The 23,876-nt window shown below is 40.7% G+C and overlaps 1 protein-coding gene and 2 pseudogenes across 1 annotated transcript in view; 1 reads left to right on the top strand and 2 right to left on the bottom strand.

Moving 5' to 3' along the window:
* Positions 1-6,863: 6,863 nt before the first annotated feature.
* On the bottom strand, positions 6,864-12,445 carry LOC116884649 (annotated as a pseudogene).
* A 2,440-nt stretch (positions 12,446-14,885) lies between these two features.
* Trim36 (tripartite motif containing 36) overlaps positions 14,886-23,876 on the bottom strand; it is a 42,064-nt gene continuing 33,073 nt past the window's right edge. Inside the window, 2 exon segments of the mRNA XM_032885395.1 lie at positions 14,886-17,054; positions 18,450-18,747. Of these exon segments, the coding sequence (XP_032741286.1) occupies positions 16,700-17,054; positions 18,450-18,747 (653 nt within the window). The 3' untranslated portion in view covers positions 14,886-16,699.
* Positions 21,463-21,945, top strand: LOC116884885 (annotated as a pseudogene).

The raw sequence follows: 23,876 nt of genomic DNA, 5'->3' as shown, positions 1-23,876 counted from the left end.
AACTATTCCACAAAATTGAAACAGATGGAGCACTACCGAATTCCTTCTATGAAGCCACAATTACTCTTATACCTAAACCACACAAAGACCCAACAAAGAAAGAGAACTTCAGACCAATTTCCCTTATGAACATTGACGCAAAAATACTCAACAAAATTCTGGCAAACCAATCCAAGAGCACATCAAAACAATCATCCACCATGATCAAGTAGGCTTCATCCCAGGCATGCAGGGATGGTTTAATATCTGGAAAACCATCAACGTGATCCATTATATAAACAAACTGAAAGAACAAAACCACATGATCATTTCATTAGATGCTGAGAAAGCATTTGACAAAATTCAACACCCCTTCATGATAAAAGTCCTGGAAAGAATAGGAATACAAGGCCCATACCTAAACATAGTAAAAGCCATATACAGCAAACCAGTTGCTAACATTAAACTAAATGGAGAGAAACTTGAAGCAATCCCACTAAAATCAGGGACTAGACAAGGCTGCCCACTCTCCCTACTTATTCAATATAGTTCTTGAAGTTCTAGCCAGAGCAATCAGACAACAAAAGGAGGTCAAGGGATACAGATCGGAAAAGAAGAAGTCAAAATATCACTATTTGCAGATGATATGATAGTATATTTAAGTGATGCCAAAAAAGTTCCACCAGAGAACTACTAAAGCTGATAAACAACTTCAGCAAAGTGGCTGGGTATAAAATTAACTCAAATAAATCAGTAGCCTTCCTCTACACAAAGAGAAACAAGCCAAGAAAGAAATTAGGGAAACGACACCCTTCATAATAGACCCAAATAATATAAAAATACCTCGTGTGACTTTAACCAAGCAAGTAAAAATCTGTACAATAAGAACTTCAAGACACTGAAGAAAAGAAATTGAAGAAGACCTCAGAAGGTGGAAAGATCTCCCATGCTCATGGATTGGCAGGATTAATATAGTAAAAATGGCCATTTTACCAAAAGCGATCTACAGATTCAATGCAATCCCCATCAAAATACCAATCCAATTCTTCAAAGAGTTAGACAGAACAATTTGCAAATTCATCTGGAATAACAAAAACCCAGGATAGCTAAAACTATCCTCAACAATAAAAAAGGACTTCAGGGGAATCACTATCCCTGAACTCAAGCAGTATTACAGAGCAATAGTGATAAAAACTGCATGGTATTGGTACAGAGACAGACAGATAGACCAATGGAACAGAATTGAAGACCCAGAAATGAACCCACACACCTATGGTCACTTGATTTTTGACAAAGGAGCCAAATCCATCCAATGGAAAAAAGATAGCATTTTCAGCAAATGGTGCTGGTTCAACTGGAGGTCAACATGTAGAAGAATGCAGATCGATCCATGCTTATCACCCTGTACAAAGCTTAAGTCCAAGTGGATCAAGGACCTCCACATCAAACCAGACACACTCAAACTAATAGAAGAAAAAGTAGGGAAGCATCTGGAACACATGGGCACTGGAAAAAATTTCCTGAACAAAACACCAATGGCATATGCTCTAAGATCAAGAATCGACAAATGGGATCTCATAAAACTGCAAAGCTTCTGTAAGGCAAAGGACACTGTGGTTAGGACAAAAGGCAACCAACAGATTGGGAAAAGATCTTTACCAATCCTACAACAGATAGAGGCCTTATATCCAAAATATACAAAGAACTCAAAAAGTTAGACCGCAGGGGAGACAAATAACCCTATTAAAAATGGGGTTCAGAGCTAAACAAAGAATTCACAGCTGAGGAATGCCGAATGGCTGAGAAACACCTAAAGAAATGTTCAACATCTTTAGTCATCAGGGAAATGCAAATCAAAACAACCCTGAGATTTCACCTCACACCAGTGAGAATGGCTAAGATCAAAAACTCAGGTGACAGCAAATGCTGGCGAGGATGTGGAGAAAGAGGAACACTCCTCCATTGTTGGTGGGATTGCAGACTGGTACAACCATTCTGGAAATCAGTCTGGAGGTTCCTCAGAAAATTGGACATTAAACTGCCTGAGGATCCAGCTATCCCTCTCTTGGGCATATACCCAAAAGATGCCCCAACATATAAAAAAGACACGTGCTCCACTATGTTCATCGCAGCCTTATTTATAATAGCCAGAAGCTGGAAAGAACCCAGATGCCCTTCAACAGAGGAATGGATACAGAAAATGTGGTATATCTACACAATGGAATATTACTCAGCTATCAAAAACAACGAGTTTATGAAATTTGTAGGCAAATGGTTGGAACTGGAAACTATCATCCTGAGTGAGCTAACCCAATCACAGAAAGACATACATGGTATGCACTCATTGATAAGTGGCTATTAGCCCAAATGCCTGAATTACCCTAGATGCCTAGAACAAATGAAACTCAAGACGGATGATCAAAATGTGAATGCTTCACTCCTTCTTTAAAAGGGGAACAAGAATACCCTTGGCAGGGAAGATAGAGGCAAAGATTAAAACAGAGACTGAAGGAACATCCATTCAGAGCCTGCCCCACATGTGGCCCATATATATACAGCCACCCAATTAGACAAGATGGATGAAGCAAAGAAGTGCAGAAGTGTAGATCGCTCCTGAGAGACACAGCCAGAATACAGCAAATACAGAGGCGAATGTCAGCAGCAAACCTCTGAACTGAGAATAGGACCCCCGTTGAAGGAATCAGAGAAAGAACTGGAAGAGCTTGAAGGGGCTCGAGACCCCATATGTACAACAATGCCAAGCCACCAGAGCTTCCAGGGACTAAGCCACTACCTAAAGACTATACATGGACTGACCCTGGACTCTGACCTCATAGGTAGCAATGAATATCCTAGTAAGAGCACCAGTGGAAGGGGGAAGCCCTGGGTCCTGCTAAGAATGAACCCCAGTGAACTAGACTGTCGGGGAGGGCAGCAATGGGGGAGGGTGGGGAGGGGAACACCCATAAGGAAGGGGGGGAGGGAAGGGATGTTTGCCGGAAACCGGAAAGGAATAACACTCAAAATGTATATAAGAAATATTCAAGTTAATAAAAAAAAAAAATAAATAAATAAATAAATAAATAAAAATACTTTTCTAATTTTATACTATAATAATACAAGTAATTTGGTTATAACTTGTTTTCTTGGACATATATATTAAAACTTAAACTCTAACTAAAATAGCCTCCCTACTTTTAATATGGTTGTACTGTAACAGAGGTCTAAAACAAGTGTCTATCGGGGTTGGGGATTTAGCTCAGTGGTAGAGCGCTTGCCTAGCAAGCGCAAGGCCTTGGGTTTGGTCCCCAGCTCCGAAAAAAAAAAAAAGAAAAAGAAAAAGAAAAAGAAAAAGAAAAAGAAAAAAAAGAAAAAACAAGTGTCTATCTCTGAGTGAAGAAAATAGTCAGAATCGCACATGTTCAAGAAATGATAGGAGAACAGGAAATAGAAACAAATAGGCAGAACTCCTCAAGGGTGTAATCCAGGAGTGAGAAGTAGAAGGGGATTAAAGAAGAAAATATGGGCTGGAGAGATGACTCCGCAGTTAAGAACACTGACTGCTCTTCCAAAGGTACTGAGTTCAATTCCCAGCAACCACAAGGTGGCTCACAACCATCTGTAGTGGGGCCTGATGCTCTCTTGTCTCTGAAGACAGTGACAGTGTACTCATATACATAAACTAAATAAATCTTAGAAAATAAAAAGAAAATATAAGGCAAAGGAGTAATGGATGGGGAAAGGTTATCAGAATGATGCAGGGAAACTCTCAGGGTCCTTGGCTATCATTGCTTCCAGAGATTTCCACAAAGCATGTATATGAGTTGGGACTTAGAGAAAAGGAGAAAAACATTCTGATAGACGTGTAACTCCAGACTTCTCCAGAACCAGCTTCCCTTATACTTGATCGAGAGAGAGAGAGAGAGAGAGAGAGAGAGAGAGGGATATTGACCAAGGCTGTGCTTTAATCAGCACCACTGGATTTTACTTGTTACCACTGTCTTTGCAATTGGTGTCTAGTATGTTTGCTTGTTTTTTTTAATAAAAATCTTTCAGAACTGCCCAGTGATGTTAGACATTAAGTCCAACTATGTTTGATTCGTGTTGCAGCCTCAGCAACAAGTACCTATGGGTGACTGTGCCTCAGCTGGTACATAGAGGTGAGGAGGGAGTCCATTACCAGAACACCTAAGACCCAAATAGATTCCTCAAAACGGACATTTCTAATACTTAACAGTAGGAAATATATCTGCTATTTATAGACTCTCAAGCCCAAATGTACTATTGTTGGACTCAAAGGCAACTTTTGTTTTTTCTCTTGATAACTGGAACAACACACTTAGTCATAGTGTATAGACTATGCACTATGCATAGAATAGATTTAAGAGAAAGAAGTGCATAGAATAGATTTAAGAAGAGAAAGAAGTGCATAGAATAGATTTAAGAAGAGAAAGAAGTGCATAGAATAGATTTAAGAAGAGAAAGAAGAGGGAGGGGTTTCTTCTGGTGTTCACCTTCCCAAGCCTCCTGACTACTCAGTTCCCACAGCTCTTGGCTTACACCAGAAGTGGACAGCAATGGGTGGCTGCTGTCTCCAGGAGCATCCTGTGGATGGTGCTCTGCCCCAAAGGCAGAGCAATTCACTCTGCGTTCTTTCTCCATCTCTGAGTAGGCTGGGCTGGGCACGCTCCAGGAGAGTTGACTCTCAGTGAAGAGACCTGCCTGGTTGGGAGAGTGGGTTAGTGGGCATTTCTTTGAAAATTGCTCCTTCCTTGCTCTTTCTTCCTCTTTCTCACTCTCCCCCCCAACCCTCCCCGCCCCGGGGCAGTGATTGTTCTTTCAAATGCTGTTCCTTAAAGTTGTCTTTACCTCCTAGTAACCAGACCTCTGCTACTTCCTGGTAATAGTTAACACTTTAACTTTTCCTTTCCAGCTGACTGCTCTTTACTTCCTGGTTGGACGAATGAGTGCTTCAGAGAGGCAATTTGAACACACTTTCTCTCCCTGATAACAAAACCTTAAAAAGCCTTTGACCTGGCATTAAGGACAGATGTGTGAATTTGCTAAATTTAAAAGCCAAGATTAGGATCCACGAAAGACAATAGGCTTTACCTCCTAGTGGCAAAACCCGCAAAATAAAATCAACAGCCATTTACTCCACAAAAGAAACCTCTGTGGGCTTCTCTGAGAGACCTGTCACTCAGAAGTTGCTGCACTTCCACTTCATAGGTAAAGTCACAGTCCAACGCTGTAGTCAAAAAGGTAATTGGTTATTTGTGGCCATGATTTTATCTAACATTCGAGTAATCTCACTGGCTCATTTTAGAATCCACAAGTCAGTCAGGGCAAAAGGCGGGGTCTTTGGTACCAATATTAAAAACCCAATCTTACTCAGTTTTGATTTTGAGTTGCTCTCAGCTAGACCACGTTTCAGCACTAGGGGGCAATATCCTCATTCAGATCGTACTCTCCACTGACAGACAGAAGTAGCTCTTACTCGCAATTCTTCCCAATGAGAAGATTAACCCAGTAAAAGGAAGAAATTATATATCATCCAGGATTCACTTAGGAGCTGGAGAGGAATACTCTCCACTGGTTTTCATTCTTATTTTTGAAGTTGCAATGTGAACGATTCTTTAAAGAAAGCCCAAGCCTCCTACCAGTCTCTCTGTCTTCCCCCTGTCAACTAGTCACCAGAAAACTCTCCACTTTTTTGCTCAAGAGTGGGTTTCAGATTTAGGAAGTAGCTTATGGATACAGTGAAGCATGCCTTCTAGTCCCAGCACAGAAAGGGAAAAATGGAAAGAAAAGCAAATGAATTTTATCCCAACATTGTAAATTTCCAAGTGAGGAGCCTTATCCCTGGTAGTTCTGCACATGGTCGATCACAGACTGGTTCTATAGCATGAAGGAAAAATGTCCTAATTCACTTTCTGCTGCCTTGGAACAAGAGCAGTTTCGGAGAGGATATGGCTTACTTGGCTTTCAGATTGCAGTCGATCATGGAGGGGAAAGTAAGAACAGGAAGTTAAGGCAGGATTGAAACAAAGACCATGAGGATCACTTCTTACAGTTCTGCTCTGTGGCCTATGCTCAGATACCTTTCAAAATACAGCCCAGGCCCAGCAGCTAGGAATGGCATCACCCACAATGGGCTGGGCATTCCCATATTAATTAGCAATAAAATACTCCAGTGACCTGCCAATCTGATGCAGGCAATTCTTCAGTTGAGACTTCCTCACGTTAATAACCAAGCTTAGTTATCACAAAGAGAGGGCTTGGCTAGTTAAACTTCAGTGGAGAACAAAATCCTGGTTTGCCAGTGTTAGGTAATATATGATCTCATTTTATCAGAGTAGTCTGGTTAATCCAGGTCAGAACATGTTGTGCTCTTAGTCGGAAAAAAAATTCAGAGTCCTCAGCTCACCCATCAGGATACCCTGCCCCAGCACACCTGTTTGCTAACCCTCAATGTATATAACTCTCAATGTATATAAACCAAAGATACAGTTTTGAAGACGGGGAACCTGACCATAGAATGGTACTTACATCCAGCAGTAATTATATCCAGAAATGAAGATTCCCCAACACATTGCTTTATCCCATGAGTTTGTAATAAAGCAGAATAATAGACTTCTCCAACAGAATGAATCGAGGCTCTATTTGCACCTAAGTCCCTGAGAAGATTGCCAGCATACAGTCTGTCTTCTGAGTGCTGGATTCCATATCACAGCAGTAACACTTGTCACTTGCCAACACCAAGGCTCTGCACTTGATTTACTACACAGCAGCAGCAGTAGCTCTGTACAGTGACATGAGTCCGTCTCTCTCTCAGTGCTATCTGTCCAGTCAGTCTCTGGTAGGAGGAAGGTTTTTTTTTTTTTTTTTTTAAACATATAAATTTTTTATTGTCCCCAAAGAGCCCAAATTGTCCTTGTGACCAGGATCTTGTTTCTGGAGCCAGGAAACTGAGGTCTCACTCATCAGCCTGCTGCACAGTTTCCTTCTCAGACACACAGATGCCCTCCAAAAACTTTCTGATATCCTTGTTTTTAACCATTGTGGTTTGCTGAGTCAGAGCCGCTGAATTTGAAACAAGTTCAATATCATTTCCTTCAAGGATTAATTCATCCTTCTGGGCTTGAGAGACAGAACAAGCAACACCTGTCCTGATCCAAACCCTGCGAATGTATTTACCACCCTAAGAAATTTTGAATTTCAACCAAAGACCCATTCTCCTGAATAATGACATTGATAGGGAAGGGAGCATACACAGACTTCATCTTGTAATGGAAGCCCAGTGATCATATCACCCTTGATCATATTCTGAATATGACTGCAGATGGTTCTAACAGTGGCCAGTTCCTTTCTGTTACCCCACCATTTGTCAACACGGAGCCTTTTCTTTTTCTTTCCAAGAAAATTCAGCTCTACACTAATGTGATTGAAGTCCCTCCGCAGAGTTCCCCTGGGACCCTTCACTATGACTGTGGGCCCCTTTAGAGTGATGTTGACATTTTCTGGAATGTCAACAATCTGATTGCTGAGAATGGTCTTCATTCTTGAAGTAGATGGTGCCAGAAGGTGTCTTTTACCATTCACACAAATGCACCCAAAGTATGCTGTCAGGAAAAAAATCCCCTATAACGGCATATCTTATTTAGTCACTGCATCTGTCTGAGGTGACTCCTATGGGTCTCATTCTACAGTTCTGTTCCCTGTGCTACACAGTGTACATGAGAAAGGGGGAAGCTATACCCACAGCTCTGTTCACAGCCAATACCAAGAGATCCTGACACAAACCTGCTAAAAGCTCTGAGGTCAGTGCTTCAGTTTCCTTTCCTGTTGCTGTGATAAAATACTCCAGCAAAAGCAACTTAGTGGAGAATGGATTTGTTTGGCTGGCAATCGCAGGTCATGGCCCATCCTAGCTAAGTCATGATGGAAGAGGATCAAGAGAACAGGCACATTACACCCACAATCAAGGGCAGAGAGCAATTGATTATTGTGCAGTCTGCTTACTGTTCAGCTTCCCCTTCCTTTACACAGTCCAGAAGCTCTGCCCAGGGAATGGTCCCACCCACAATTAAGGCTGATCTTCACACACCAGTAACATAATCAAGACAATACCTCCCAGACCCTCTCAGAAGCTAATCTCAATCTAGGTAATCCCACACAGGTGGACCCAAAGGCTAACCTCCTGGTGACAATCAACTCCCACCACCCAGTGACCAGTATATCACAAGGAGTTGCCATGTCACTTTTCCAAAGTCCCCACATGTGCCTTCCTCTCCAAAGTAAGTGTATAAAAGGAGACATGCAAGTAGAAGTCTACTGCACTAGCTATTGTATTGTGCGAAATAACAGCCACATAAAAGCACATAAGTATATAGCGTCAAGGATAAAGTGAAGACTCTTACCTTGTCCACCCAGATTAGCTACCCTTACCCCAGAAGACAGGCCACCTCACCCATAGGGCCTGCACAGCTACATCTTCCTCACTCTTCCGAGAGGTAACCCTGTCCTGAATTTTATGCTAATACTGTTTAAAAATATTTGTATTCTCACATATAATTGTGGTTCATTGCCCCCTATACATAAGTATTTCTTGGCTTCCTTCTTTATTCTAGCCCTGATGGACTCTATGTTATCTCTCAGTTGGGACCATGAACTTTTTAATACAAGGATTCAGAGTTATGAAAGCATGAAATTTCCTGAACTAGCACCTATGGGGAGAATTACTGGGTCATTAGGTATGCTAATTTTCAAATTACTAAATTACAGACTATTTTCCCAAAATGGTTGTAGTAATTCACACTGCTGAGGTGGAGTTGCTTCTTCTGACTGGTACAGACATTTTATATAGCTTCTATCAAAGTTGTAAATATAAGATGCCCTATGGAATAAGAAATACATAATCCACATTTCCATTATCAAATATGAGTTCCCATATTTGGGACCATTTTGTTTCTAAATACATTTTGTTCAAATTACGTCCTTGCAAATTCTTAGCAACCTTAGACCTCATTGTCGTTATATCTTCTCTGCCTGTCTCTCTGTCTCTCTCTGTCTCTCTCTGTCTTTGTCTATCTTCTCTCTGAACTTGTGTTGGTATTTGAAATTTTCTTCTGTGATATTGCCTATTGTGAATGTTCCTATTCATTTTTAAGGTGTACAAGATATATTTCATAATGTTCCTATTCCTTACACCTCAGCAGTGACATAGTTCTTGTACTCATCCACTTAAATGTGCTAGCAGGGCTCAAAGACTCTGAGTACCGATATGAGAAGCGGTTCTTTGTAGTCCTTTCAAGAATGTGTTGAAATGTATGGGACTTCATGTGTTGACTCGTAGTCCCCAAAAATATGTCATTCTAACCTCCAGAGATGGTGACATATTTGGGAATCCAAGAAAAAAGTTCATGGGGCATAGGCTCTAATCACTGACAGCTGTCCACACGGAAGGGGGCACTTGAACACAAGAACACACAAAGAACACAATGAAGACACCTGAAGAAAATGCCCACTCGGACACAACTACGGAACACCTGGGTCTGCCAGAGGGTAGTGGTGCAAGGAACTGTTTTTCCCTACAGATTTCAGAGCATGAGGACCTGCTGCTCAAGGGATTTCTATTGTTCTAAGTCATTGAGTTTGTTAATCACAACCACCCTGGGAAAGTAAGATAGGAATCTGAAACTTTAGGAAGGATGAGGAAGGAAGCAGTTGCTGGCAGAGTTGGGAGGAGATGGGTATGAATGCACCTCTACCGTCCCCTTCCTTGGACACAGTGATGACAATTCTGAAACCAGGCAGCAAAACATGGCAAAAGTTGGAGAGAGGTCCACTCTAGCTGCATGAGCCATGTGCACCACAGTGTTGGTACAATCTAGAAGGATTTTTACCAGGAACCACTGCAAGAAAGGTTGAGGAAAGTAGAGGAAGCAGACAAGCAAAACCGACCCCAAGGACAGATCAGACGTTTCAGTGACCAGTTCAAGACACAGAGTTACTATAATTTGTTTATAAATGTTGTGTCACTGTCCTGGTATTTGCTGAGCACCTACATATGTTAACTTTAATGGCAGACAAGCTACCGAGAAAATGTACCTCAAAAGGCAGCTCTGGGGTCACTGTCACTAAAACCAAGGCAATAATCAAGGACTGATCTTTTCTCATCTAATCTAAGAAAATGGTGTGGCTCCAAAATAAAACTGTTAAGAGTCAAGGAGTACAGTTCCACATGCACAGGGTGACTTCAGTCTCCCATACCGAAGCAAACAAACCAAACATGTTCAATTACCAGGAAAAAAATGCTTTTTTTTTTAACCTCAAACATATTCTGCATTAATAGAACTCTTAACCACCAGAAGACAAAAGGAAAAACAAGTACTTCCTTAATCTAACGAGATCAAAGGAGACGCTCAGGTTTCAGGGGACCAGGGATTAAATTCCATCTGGTGAGAGAAATACAAACTCCAGGGCTTCTAAAGAAACTTCTAGGCTGAAGGTATAACTCAGTAGTGTGTCATTTGAGAAGCCCTGGCTTTATGCCAGGCACTGCAGAAACCACCTGTGATAGATGACCCATACCATATGGGAGCTAGAGGCAGCAGGATCAGGAGCTGAGTCTTCCTTGACTACACAACAAGGCTGAGATCAGACTGGAATACTGGAGACTTTGTCCCTAGCTAGGGCCTGAAACATTGTGTGATGGTTCGTATATGCTCAACCCAGGGAGTGGCACTATTAGAAGATATGGCCCTGTTGGAGTGGGTGTGTCATTGTAGTTCTTAGCTTTAAGACTCTCATTCTAGCTACCTAGAAGTCAGTATTCTGTTAGCAGCCTCAGCTCCTCCTGCACCATGCCTTCCTGGACACTGCCATGCTCCTGCCTTGATGATAATGGACAGAACCTCAGAACCTGTAAGTCAACCCTAACTAAATGTTGTCATTATATAGTTGCCTTGGTCGTGTTATCTGTTTACAGCAGTAAAATCCTAACTAAGACACACTGGTAACTTTGTGAAATGTATTTCCATTTTTTGAAGGTGGGAAGAGTCAAGATTTATTACGAACTCATATTTCTCTCAGATTACTTTATATAATCCACAAGAACTCTGCAAGTTGATGGGGTTTTTTTTTATTCCATTTTACAGATGCAAAAAGGGGTGTTCTGAGAGGATTCACAGCTTCCAGGAAGTTACTCCTTAGTGAAGAACAAAGGTATAGTTTGAGCACAAATGTCTCCACACTGTTCTTTCCACATACAGGCATCTGTAGGCAATGGACCTCAAAGCATGCCAAATAAGAACCCAGCTAGCACTGAGCCAATAATGCAAATGACATTGACAAGAGAACTCACCATTAAAGCCATGATTCTTCATGTCTTATCACACTTTCAGAAAGGAAATGGCAGACTGTTGACAGATTGCTGGCACAATTTGATGAGCCACGGAAGATACAGAAAGGAGGCTCTATCGATATCTCTTCAGCCATTGGTCCTACTTTTTAAGATTTTTAATAGCTCTTCTTTCTAAATGAATTGCCTGGTTGAGAAGGGCAAAGATCTAGAACCTGGAACCCAGATGTTTCATTTTAAGTTGCTCTGAAGACATTCAAAAGGTGTGGGGTTCAGAAAGGTCAGTGCAGCAGACAGTAAACTGTAGAATCACTGGCATATAAGTGCTTACATGAAGTCATGGGCAAAGAGGGCCTGCAAGGTTAGGATGTGATATGAGAAGTAGGGCTCAATAATATTAACAGTGTTAGTCAATTAATACTCAGACTCCTCAATAAACTCCCAAAGCAAACCCAGATGGTCTAAGATGACTCAGACATCTCTCCTACAAGGTCATCTGAGAAAAAGATGATAATCTATACTCTCCAGTCTTTCTCATCTGTTTAAGAAAGACTTGTTCATAATCTCTTGGTAAAGGACCGCTAGGCTAGCTTCACTTCAGGGGATGGGAGAATATTCACCATGCTTTGTTACAATGCTCCCACTCTCCTGCTAGTGCTAATTAGATCCCTCAGATGTTTAACCCTAGTCAACAATCAACCCAATGTCAGTTAGCCTCATGTCTTTATTTACAGGGAATCCAGATAGGAAAGACAGAAATGTTACTGGGAAAAACACACACACACACACACACACACACACACAGGGACATAAAAACATGAGAAAAATTGAGAGAATTGGCCCAAAGAATCACTAAATGTGAACCTCATTAGTTTTCATATCTCACAATAACAAAAATCATTAACTGGATCTAGATAAGTGTATTTCACTTCTAACATAGAATATGAGATAATTGAACTTTACATTTATCTCTATTAACCATACTCTTTGGACTATGTTCAAGGTAATGTCTTTCTTTCATTTCATTTCATTTCATTTTGTAGACAGGGTTTCTCTGTGTAGCCCTACCTATCCTAGAACTCCCTCTGCAGACCAGGCTGACCTCAAACTCAGAGATCTCCCTGCCTCTGCCTCCTGAATGCTGGAATTAACGGCATGCACCACCACATCTGCTTCTCAAGGTAAATTTACACCACCCCAAATAAGACTATATAGCGGGAAGATGGAGATATGAAAGTAAGTTTGGGAAAGGGGGAGGAAGAGGAGACATGTACAGGAATGGGAGCTGGCCAAGCAGAGCTTGCCTGTCCGGGTTGGTGTGCTGCTGCTGTGTACTCAAATGCTCTATACTGGTCCCCAGGATCTCGTAGCCCCCAGTGAGGAGCATCTCATCCCTGAAGTCATCCAAGAAAAAAATACCATTATCTACACTCTCTAGTCTTCCTTATCTGTTTAAAAAAGACTTGATCGTTAAATAAAGCATCCTCACATGTACTAGCTTGTATCTTTTAAACTTTGCTTCCCAAGTTAGCCCTGATTGGTTAATAAAGATGCCTAAATCCTGGTCTGGGCAGAAGAGAGGGAGTAGAGTGAGGTTCCCAAGCTGGGGTCTCAGGCAGGAACATAAGGAAGGGAGAGGAGGAAGAGAAAGAAGTTGCCCTCCTTATCAGGCCAGTTGGAGACACTACCAAATCCTGTATGCAGCCTACGACTTTAACTGGACACCTACTTAGGCAGCTTGTAATTTCAGCCAGGTGACCAGACCAGGTGGGCATTTTTCCTGATCTAATTCATACCTGGTTGGTGTCAGTAATAAGTGGCTATTGAGAATTTCTGTCTCCTGTGATAGGTAGAAACTCAACCAAGGCAGCATTCCCTGCCTTGAAGACTTCATTGAAGTCTGTTGTCAGTGCTGGGGAGAGAAGAAAGTCCATATATCCTATCCTGGATACTTTTCTAGTTCCATAAAGGGTCTTTGAAAGCATAAAACAACTTTAGTTCTCAAGCTGCATATCAACCAATTACCAGTTAAGCTTTGAAGGATGTGTCTAAGGATTCTGGTGATTGTGGTCTGGGTTGAATTAAAAACTAGTAATATAAGAAAATTATTGGAGGAATCACAGAAATGAAAGATAATGAAGACTATGCACACATTTGAAAATTCTGAGCTGGAGATATTGCTCAGTGGTAGTGTGCTTGTCTGGCTTGTGTAAGTTCATGGCTTCAATGCCCAGCACCATGATGTGGGGTAGAAGGGTGGGTGTGGGGGTGGTGTGCGGGTGGCTTTAAGGAGTTTATAATTTAGGGTAAAGGAAGAGTACAACAATAAGCCAACAATAAAGTCAGATCTGGGGACACTGCCACAAGTGTACATGCATCTCCAGGAATGACGAAAGTGCTACAGGGATTAATTCTGCATATTGAAAACAATGGAATTCCTTGCTCGGATCTAACAATCCCATCCATTGGAGAACTGTTCATCTAGACGGAACACACTGAGTAGCTGTGTTTTGGAGAAGAGAATGACTCCTCTGTGCAGGTATAGAAGAGAGGCTGCCAGCATGGATTAGGCTTCAGCGAAAATGTTTTAGGCTTCAGTGAAAACTTAGGAAATGCAACTGAAAGGAGGGTTTCCTTCAAGTTGACCTCATGATATTTACAAGGAAGGCTGAAATTAGCTCGGCAAGTCCTGTTGAGTTGCCATGGGCTTTGAGCAAAGATTTGATTTCCCCCCAGTGCATCTAACACATGAGAGAGTTGGGACTTCCCAAATTCAATGCAGGGACTACAGGGCACCTTGCTGTTTAAAACAAGGGCTCAGCTCAGGTCTCCCACTACAGGTGTTTGCTTGGCTTTGCCTCTTCCCCACAAACTAGAGTTAGTTATTTGCAAAATATATCTACAATCGGCTAAAAGATTTGTTGGGTGAGATTAATCATTTCAAACGCTTATCTGCGGAGTGCTCATTCTAGGCTTTATGCTAATTTGGAGATCTAAGTTTGAAATCCAGATTTTTATACTGTGAAAGAAGAGAACCGACTCTCCATGGCTTGTCCTCTGACTTATACACACAGATACACACACACACACACACACACAGACACATACACTCACACACTCACACACACGTAAGCACTCCTGGTAAAATGTAATGTACTGTGGACCAGAAATGACAATATAAGCAGACAATTGAAATTGATTAGTTTCATCATACAAGAATTAAACAAATGTTCAAAATAATTATGCATTAAACTAACATATGAGGTTAAGGGTGAGTACTGCTCCTCCAGGAATCTCTGGATCCATACCACACATGCTGGGTAGCTCATAACCGCCTCTAACTCTGGCTCCAAGGCATCTGATACTTCGGTCTCTGTGGCCATTCACATTCATGTGTACGTACACAGTCATATATATGTAACTAAAAATAAACCTTTTCTAATTAAAAAAATTAGCATGTGCCATGAAACATAGTGTTTTGTTCAGTTTTCCACAAAGCAGAGTAAAAATCCCTGGAGTGCAGATTTGAATGACTACACTTAGCTTCCTTTTGTTTATTTTTTTATTTTAAAAAAGTGGAATTCCACTAAGCAATTTCTATACAGTGATACAGTGTTCGAACAGCTCGCTTCTCTGACTCCAGTTAAAGCTTTATATTTTAAAATGTCTACAGGACATGTGCTTACATGAATATTGAGTGTCACACTAACCAACACGTGCGGCGACTTTAGCAGCATTATTGCACAATGACCCCAGGTAACACTGCACATTCTCTCTGTTTCCTATGTCATAAAGTGCTAGATATAAATGGGAGAGGAAGGGCAATCGCTAAACACAAATCCTCCAGATATTTCTACACAAGCGTAGGGATGCGTGCCAGTCAGTGCTGGGTCAGATGCAGTGTGATTAGCCCAACAGGCTTCCATTAAAAAGAATCAATCAAATAAACAGCTTTGGTTATTCTACCAAAATGCTACCATTCCATTGCATAATCAGTGCTGAACACATGTAAGTCTTAGTGTCTGGACATTTTAACTTTTAAAAAGGCAATTCAAATAATTGGAAAGTAACCTTGCAGAAATTAACATCCAGTGTAGAAAAGGTGTAAAAACTGACTAGACACATCCTTGTGATTTTTAGCTATTATGTCTAAGGACTTTTGTATTTTACTGATTCACACTACAAATGCTTATGACCACACAATGAGCCCACAAACAGTGCCATCCAAGTGGACAGTAGTAACATGTAACATGTCTGGTATTCAACAACGCTGAAAATGGACAGCAAACTTCTCAAATCTGTAAACAAAAGCCAGAAAACCCTGATGTATAACATATGTACCAAATCATAAAGTTCACAAGACACAAAAAGATAGGTGTTCACTATCAGTCCATCTTCCCTAGTATTTCTGAAAAATAATTCTTTACTATAAATATGAGTATTTTCTAAAATAAGAAAATTTGAAGATAAAATTTCCTGAAAAAGAATTATATTGTAGTGAAAAGTCGCATGGGTTCAAGAACCCTGTGTTTCTTATATGAAACGATGCTTGCTACATGTACAGGACAATGGGCACTACAGCAAAGACACTCTTAGAGATATTCTTACCAATACAGTCTGTGGTCTATAGGGGGAAAAAGCAGTATTCGTTTGCCAGGCAATATACACTCAGTAGTTACACACTTTAAAATACATAATTTTCTACTTAAATATACTACCATTTTATGGCCTTCATCATTTTACCTATCTGTAAATTTATTTTCCTATTAACATCAAATGCAAGACACATGGCTTAGTACTAATTTCTATCGATAAACATTTAAAAATATCTTCTCTTTGGACATGTACATGATACACAATGAAAAGGAAAGAAGAAAACAAGCACAAAGAACTTTGTAAATACTTTGTATCCCACTGCAACCCCCAAACAAAGGGACATGAATAATACCACCATCAGCTGACTTACATCAATTAGAGTCCTTGTCCCCAAAGAGAAGGACTTCCACTGTAGAGTTATCTATCCTGGACCAGTTAAGACAAGTCTCTACTCCCACCATTTGTAAAAGGTAAGACCATTATGACATGAAAAAGTTGTGAATCATACACTAGCTGGGTATGGTGGTGCCCACCTATAATCCCAGCCCCTCAGGAGGCTATAACAGAACAGAGTTTGAAGCTGGCCTGGACTACACACTGAGACTGTGTATGTCAAAGCAGAACAAGACAAAACAAAGAATCACACAGTACAAACAGGTGTGGTGACAGAGACGTAAATGATATGTAATTAGTTACGAAGACTCTAACACCACGGCATGGCTTTGTTCACAGTTCTGATCCTCGTCCTGTGGGGTGTCCAAGCTACACATCCTCTTCATATTCCAGATATTTCGCGGTGATGGTTTCCTCAAGCTGGATCCCTCCACTGCCCATTAACGCGAATGCGGGGTACATTGTGTGTGAACAGTCCACCTGGCGCTCATATAGGCATTTCATGTGGTCCATATCATAGAAGCTCACTTTGCCTTTATCACAGTCAAGGAAAATCCCTATACTTGTTGGCATGGGGAGAACTCTGTTTTCGGGTTCATTAGAAGAAGTAGGTGACTTGGGTATAAAAAATTTCTTCATGCCTATAGTAACTAATGTAAACGGTTGTGAAGAATCAAAATAGGCGTCCTCACTTCCGCTGTCATGCCCACTGTCTTGCTCATATCTACAATACAATAAACACAGCAACTTATCTCCAAGCCACAGTCTCATAGGGTCTTCAACACACTCAAAAAATAGTGCACACTGATCTAATGTTAACGTACACACAAATGTTCCACGAACACACCTAAAGCATAAACTATACATTGTCATTTAGAGTTGTCCTATGTGTGCAATGTCAAATGTCTCATAGTAGCATCCATGCTTACCTAAATTTAGATACAAATAGGAACTTAAAAATTTATTTCCATTGGGAAAAAAATCAGAGCAGAGGATGGTGAGGGGCTTAATTTGAGATTAAATATGTATGGTACACAATGCTATGTCATAAACTACAAAGAATTACGTTCTTATCCATGGAAGTAACAGGCCAAGGTAAATAACCAGGTACTCAAAAGGGCACGAGATAAGAGCGTGGTTCATTCTCCTCTGGAAAACCCTATTTCCTGATTGTGATTCCCACATTAAGTAAGAATAGTGAAAATGTTTTTCCTTTTGTGACACATGAAAAGTCACAGAAAAATCTGATACACAAGCCTTCCCCATATATACCTTGCCTTTTTATATACCTTGTCTTTTTATATATCTTGAATCGTAGTACATCAATAATTTTAATCTTCTTTTTAGCTTCTCCTATTTCTCATGCTGTCAACTTTTATATGTCAACACAAATATTTTATTGAGGGCATACCACTGTTTTACCACTGGTCAAACATTTACCATTTACAGTATTTACACTAAGCATGCCATTGTGTTTAATTAGTCCCTTACCTAGGATAGGTCATTATATGTCATCACTAATCTGCGAAAAAAGTCCATCCTATCATCCATGGCCTCTCACCACATGTTACACATTCATGTTTGTCCATTCAGATTGAATACTAAAAAACCCACCTATTCATCTTATCCCCATTTAAGAGAAACTAAACTACACAATCTGCATTATTCAATATCTTAAGAAATTTACCTGCTGAAGAAACAGATCTAACAAGAAGGCCTGGTGGGAAAGTTTAGAGAAGCTGTGTAAATAAACTAGATAATAACCATGAAACGGGCAGTTAACAGTGTTTCACTGGAGGGGGGTTTTGACATACACTTTAGGAACTATGGGGAACTTTCAAAATTTAAGCTGTGAAGCTGTGTCATAAGCAAGAGGGACTCAAAACAGACTAGCTTCCTCATAGCAGCAAAACTAAATATTAATTATTCTGTGAATAAATACAAGACACCCTGACTCCTTTCCAAAGACAGGCACACGACAGAGCCAATCACCCAGATCTAAGAAGCGTGTGTTCCAAATGTAATGAACAGTCCCAGCCTGTGTTCAGAGTGATCTTGGGCAAAGCTGATATTTACTTTTAAAGTAGTTGTCAAGTTCTCCATCAAGGGAAAAACATACCTTGGACTAGCTGCGTCCCGGGGAGAGCGCAGCCACTCTTGCAGTTTGTCACTGGAAGCAACTCCCACTTTCACCAGGTATGAATACGGTTCCACACGGCAGGCCCAGAAGTGTTTACCTTTCGTGATCCCGACATCCCCGATGATGTAGTCTAAGCTTGTGTAATGGCCCACTTGGATGCGTTCCGCAGCGAGGAGGACATTAAATCCAGCTCTGCTCTCTACCCGGTCTCTCTTCAGGTTCAGCAAGAGATGCTCAGTATTGTAGCCACACTTTTCATCAAACAGGAAACTGAAAACTGAACGGAGGCCAAGATTATTCTTAATGCAATCTGAGTGGCGCCTACCGGAATTTCCATACTTTAAAGCTGAATCTTATAGTTTAGATGCAGGGATGCTGTCATACTATGCCAGACAGCTAAGACAATCAAAAAGGACAACTCCAATGGGGCAGTACATTCTAGAATATTCTCTATACCTGAAGATCTTCAGAAATAACCAAAGCAGTAGAAAATGTTCTATATATCATGAATATTTATGAGTATTTACCTTGGGGTCAGCAGTGTTAACTACTATATAGAGAGCATACTTGGCTAATCATTCATTTCTTTTTTTTATTTGTAATATTTTTATTTGTATTACTTTTTTTTCCTCCATCTTTATTAAATTGGGTATTTCTTATTTACATTTCAATTGTTATTCCCTTTCCCAGTTTCCAGGCCAACAACCCCCTAACCCCTCCCACTCCCCTTCTATATGGGTGTTACCCTCCCTACCCTCCCCCCATTACCGCCCTCCCCCCAAAGGTACATTTATTTTATTATTTTTAATTATTGGAGGGGCAATGTGCACATGCATGCAGGTACCCAGGAGGTCAGGAACTTTGGATCCCCAGGAGCTTAAGAGGAGGTATAGATTTATAAATATTCTGGTTTCTTCATTTGAAAATTGGTAAGCTTTTTCCCTTATCAATCATCACAACATACTGTGAAAACACTATGGGTTTCTAGTTTGGAGAGGTTTACATCCAGCACAAATACTAACAGAGGATTAATCTCTACATTTCCTCATTTACAGGATGGAGCTAAATCAACTATTTCAAACACAACACTTGTAGCCAGCGCATGCACAGCAAAAATATCCACCAACAAAAAAACCGATAAAGTATGGGAGCCATACAGGGAGGTGTTACCAAACCTTAGGAAAGGAAATCCTGACACATAGCACAACACAGACAACACAAAATAGGCCATATGCAAAATGATAGCTACTGCAAACTCCACTCTTGTAAGGTACCCAGATAGTCCAATCCTCAGAAAGAAAGGAGAGAGACTCTACCAGTGTCTATGGGGAGAGTGCTGAAGGGTTGTTCACTGGATACAGACTTTTCAGGTGAGATTTATATTTTTTTCCCTGAAGATGTGAATAGTGCCAGCTTTACATTCGCTGTCCAATCTTTCCATCACTAAACTGTATGCCTACAATGATACGTCTACCTTTATTACATGACATTAAAAAAAAATAGCTGCCAGCAAGCTAAACCCGGCCCCATATACAGCAGATCCTTCTTGTTGGTGGTGGCTAGTGTCCTGGCATAGTTATCCTTGATTCGTTTCCATCTCTAGTACCTCCTACTTTGAACAGTAAATCTAAATGGGTCCACTACTAAAATGGCTTCTTTCAGAGAGGAAGATAAAACTCTTAGTATGCCTTCTCCTCCCTATATAACTGCTGCTAAAATCAGCAGCCTTGTTCAGAACTGTCTTTCTGCTTTCAGAGACCAGAAATTTAAAAACAGCATATGGCATTAAATGTCTACTGGATACTTGAAAATTCACCCTCTTTATTGGTGTGAATAAAGCTCAAAAGAAATAATTCCAGCCAACCCTACATATCTGTGGTAGTTTAATAGATTCGCCCCCCATAGACTCCTGTGTTTGAATGCTTGGCCCATAAGGAGTAGTACTATTAGGTGTGGTCTTACTGCTGAAGGATGTGTGTCTCTGTGAATGTGGGCTTTGAGGTGTTATGTTTAAGTTACACCCTGTGTGGTACACAGTCTCTCATTACTGCCTTTAGACCAAAATGTAGAACTTTCAGCTCTATCTCCAGCACCATGTCTGTCTGGATGCTGCCATGCTTCCCACCATGATGATAATGGACTGAATCTCTGAACCAGTAAGCCAACCCCAACCAATTCAATGTTGTCCTTTATAAGGGTGGTAATGCCTCCCTGCACCCAAATCCTGTGGGAGGGAGAGCTAAACCTTCAGAGGGGCAGACACACCTGGAAAGCCAGAAGTGACTACACTCTGCCCACATTTCTGACTCCAGAGGAAAACACCTAACGCCATCTGGGACCCCTGTGCACAGGGGCCCGGGGAAAAGGCGGGACCAGCCCTTCTGATTGCCACCCTCACAGAGAGCTCAAGAGCAGCCCCCCCCCCCAGGAGCAACTTCAGCCCCAGGAACAGAGGTAAGAACAACTTTTCTGCTCCAAGTGACCTGCCTGATGGACTCAGGATACACGCCCACAGGAACAGCTAAAGACCAGTAGACAGGAAGGACTACCCGCCAGAAAGCAGAACACTCTGTTCCCATAACTGGCTGAAAGAAAACAGGAAAACAGGTCTACAGCACTCCTAACACACAGGCCTATAAGACAGTCTATTCACTATCAGAAAGAACAGAACAAGGTAACACCAGAGACAATCTGATGGCGAGAGGCAAGCACAGGAACCCAAGCAATAGAAACCAAGACTACATGGCATCATCGGAGCCCAATTCTCCCACCAAAGCAAACACTAAATATCCAAACACACCAGAAAAACAAGATCTTGATTTTGAAATCACTTTTGTTCATGATGCTGGAGGACTTCAAGAAAGACACGAAGAACTCCCTTACAGAAACACAGGAAAACATAAATAAACAAGTATAAGCCTACAGAGAGGAATCACAAAAATCTCTGAAAGAATTCCAGGGAAACACAATCAAACAGTTGAAGGAATTAAAAATGGAAATAGAGTACGGCTACTCGACTTTCCATCCCACAATCCCTCGAGCCCTTCCTTTCCAACTTGGACCCGGCAGAATGGCTCCCGCAAAGAAGGGTGGCAAGAAGAAGAAGGGCCGTTCTGCCATCAACGAGTTGGTGACCCGAGAATACACCATCAACATTCACAAGCGCATCCATGGAGTGGCGTTCAAGAACCGTGATCCTTGGGCACTCAAAGAAATTTGGAAATTTGCCATGAAGGAGATGGGGACTCCAGATGTGGACATAGACACCAGGCTCAATAAAGCCGTCTGGGCCAAAGGAATAAGGAATGTTCCCTAGTGAATCCGAGTACATTTGTCCAAAAAGTGTAATGAGGATGAGGATTCACCAAACAAGCTCTACACACTGGTAATGTACGTGCCTGTTACCACATTCAAAAATCTACAGATGGTCAATGTGGATGAGAACTAACTGCTGAATGTCAAATAAAGTTACAGAACTGCCAAAAAATAAAAAAAATAAATAAAATAAATAAAAATGGAAATAGAAGCAATGGAAATAGAAGCAATGAAGAAAGAATACACAGAAACAACCCTGGATATAGAAAACCAAAGGAAGAGACAAGGAGCCATAGATACAAGCATCACCAACAGAATACAAGAGATAGAAGACAGAATCTCAGGAGCAGAAGATTCCATAGAAATCATCGACACAACTGTCAAAGATAGTGTAAAATGGAAAAAGCTACTGGTCCAAAACATACAAGAAATCCAGGACTCAATGAGAAGATCAAACCTAAGGATAATAGATATAGAAGAGAGTGAAGACACCCAGCTCAAAGGACCAGTAAATATCTTTAAAAAATCATAGAAGAAAACTTCCCTAACCTAAAGAAAGAGATGCCCATAAACATACAAGAAGCCTACAGAACTCCAGATAGATTGGACCAGAAAAGAAACCCCTCCCATCACATAATAGTCAAAACACCAAATGCACAAAATAAAGAAAGAATATTAAAAGCAGTAAGGGAAAAAGGTCAAGTAACATATAAAGGCAGACCTAGCAGAATCACACCAGACTTCTCGCCAGAGACTATGAAAGCCAGAAGATCCTGGACAGATGTCATACAGACACTAAGAGAACATAAATGCCAGCCCAGGTTACTGTATCCTGTAAAATTCTCAATTAACATAAATGGAGAAACCAAGATATTCCATGATAAAACTAAATTTACACAATATGCACTACAAAGGATAATAAATGGTAAAGCCCAACAAAAGGAGGCAAGCTACACCCTAGAAAAAGCAAGAAACTAATCGTCTTGGCAACAAAACAAAGAGAAGAAAAGCACACAAACATAACCTCACATCCAAATATGAATATAACAGAGAGCAATAATCACTATTCCTTAATATCTCTCAACATCAATGGTCTCAACTCCCCAATAAAAAGACATAGATTAACAAACTGGATATGCAATGAGGACCCTGCATTCTGCTGCCTACAAGAAACACACCTCAGAGACAAAGACAGACACTACCTCAGAGTGAAAGGCTGGAAAACAATTTTCCAAGAAAATGGTCTGAAGAAGCAAGCTGGAGTAGCCATTCTAATATCTAATAAAATTGATTTTCAACTAAAAGTCATCAAAAAAGATAAGGAAGGACACTTCATATTCATTAAAGGAAAAATCCACCAAGATGAACTCTCAATCCTAAATATCTATGCTCCAAATACAAGGGCACCTACATACATAAAAGAAACCTTACTAAAGCTCAAACCATGCATTGCACCTCACACAATAATAGGAGATTTCAACACCACACTCTCATCAATGGACAGATCATGGAAAGAGAAAATAGAGACATAGACAGATTAATAGAGGTCATGAACCAAATGGACTGAACAGATATTTATAAAACATTCTATCCTAAAGCAAAAGGATATACATTCTTCTCAGCACCTCATGGTACTTTCTCCAAAATTGACCATATAATTAGTCAAAAAACAGGCCTCAACAGATAGAGAAAGATAGAAATAATCCTATGCATCCTATCAGACCACCACGGGCTAAAGCTGGTCTTCAATAACAATAAGGGAAGAATGCCCACATATACATGGAAGTTGAACAATGCTCTACTCAATGATAACCTTGTCAAGGAAGAAATAAAGAAAGAAATTAAAGACTTCTTAGAATTTAAGGAAAATGAAAGGTACAACATACCCAAAATTATGGGACACAATGAAAGCTGTGCTAAGAGGAAAACTCATAGCTCTGAGTGCCTGTAGAAAGAAACAGGAGAGAGCATATGTCAGCAGCTTGACAGCACACCTAAAAGCTCTAGAACAAAAAGAAGCAAATACACCCAGGAGGAGTAGAAGGCAGGAAATAATCAAACTCAGAGCTGAAATCAACCAAGTAGAAACAA

This window comes from Rattus rattus, chromosome 15, assembly GCF_011064425.1.
Source record: "Rattus rattus isolate New Zealand chromosome 15, Rrattus_CSIRO_v1, whole genome shotgun sequence".
Lineage (NCBI taxonomy): Eukaryota > Metazoa > Chordata > Mammalia > Rodentia > Muridae > Rattus > Rattus rattus.
Note: the sequence above shows the minus strand (reverse complement) of the source record. Positions and strands in the feature narration are given on the sequence as shown.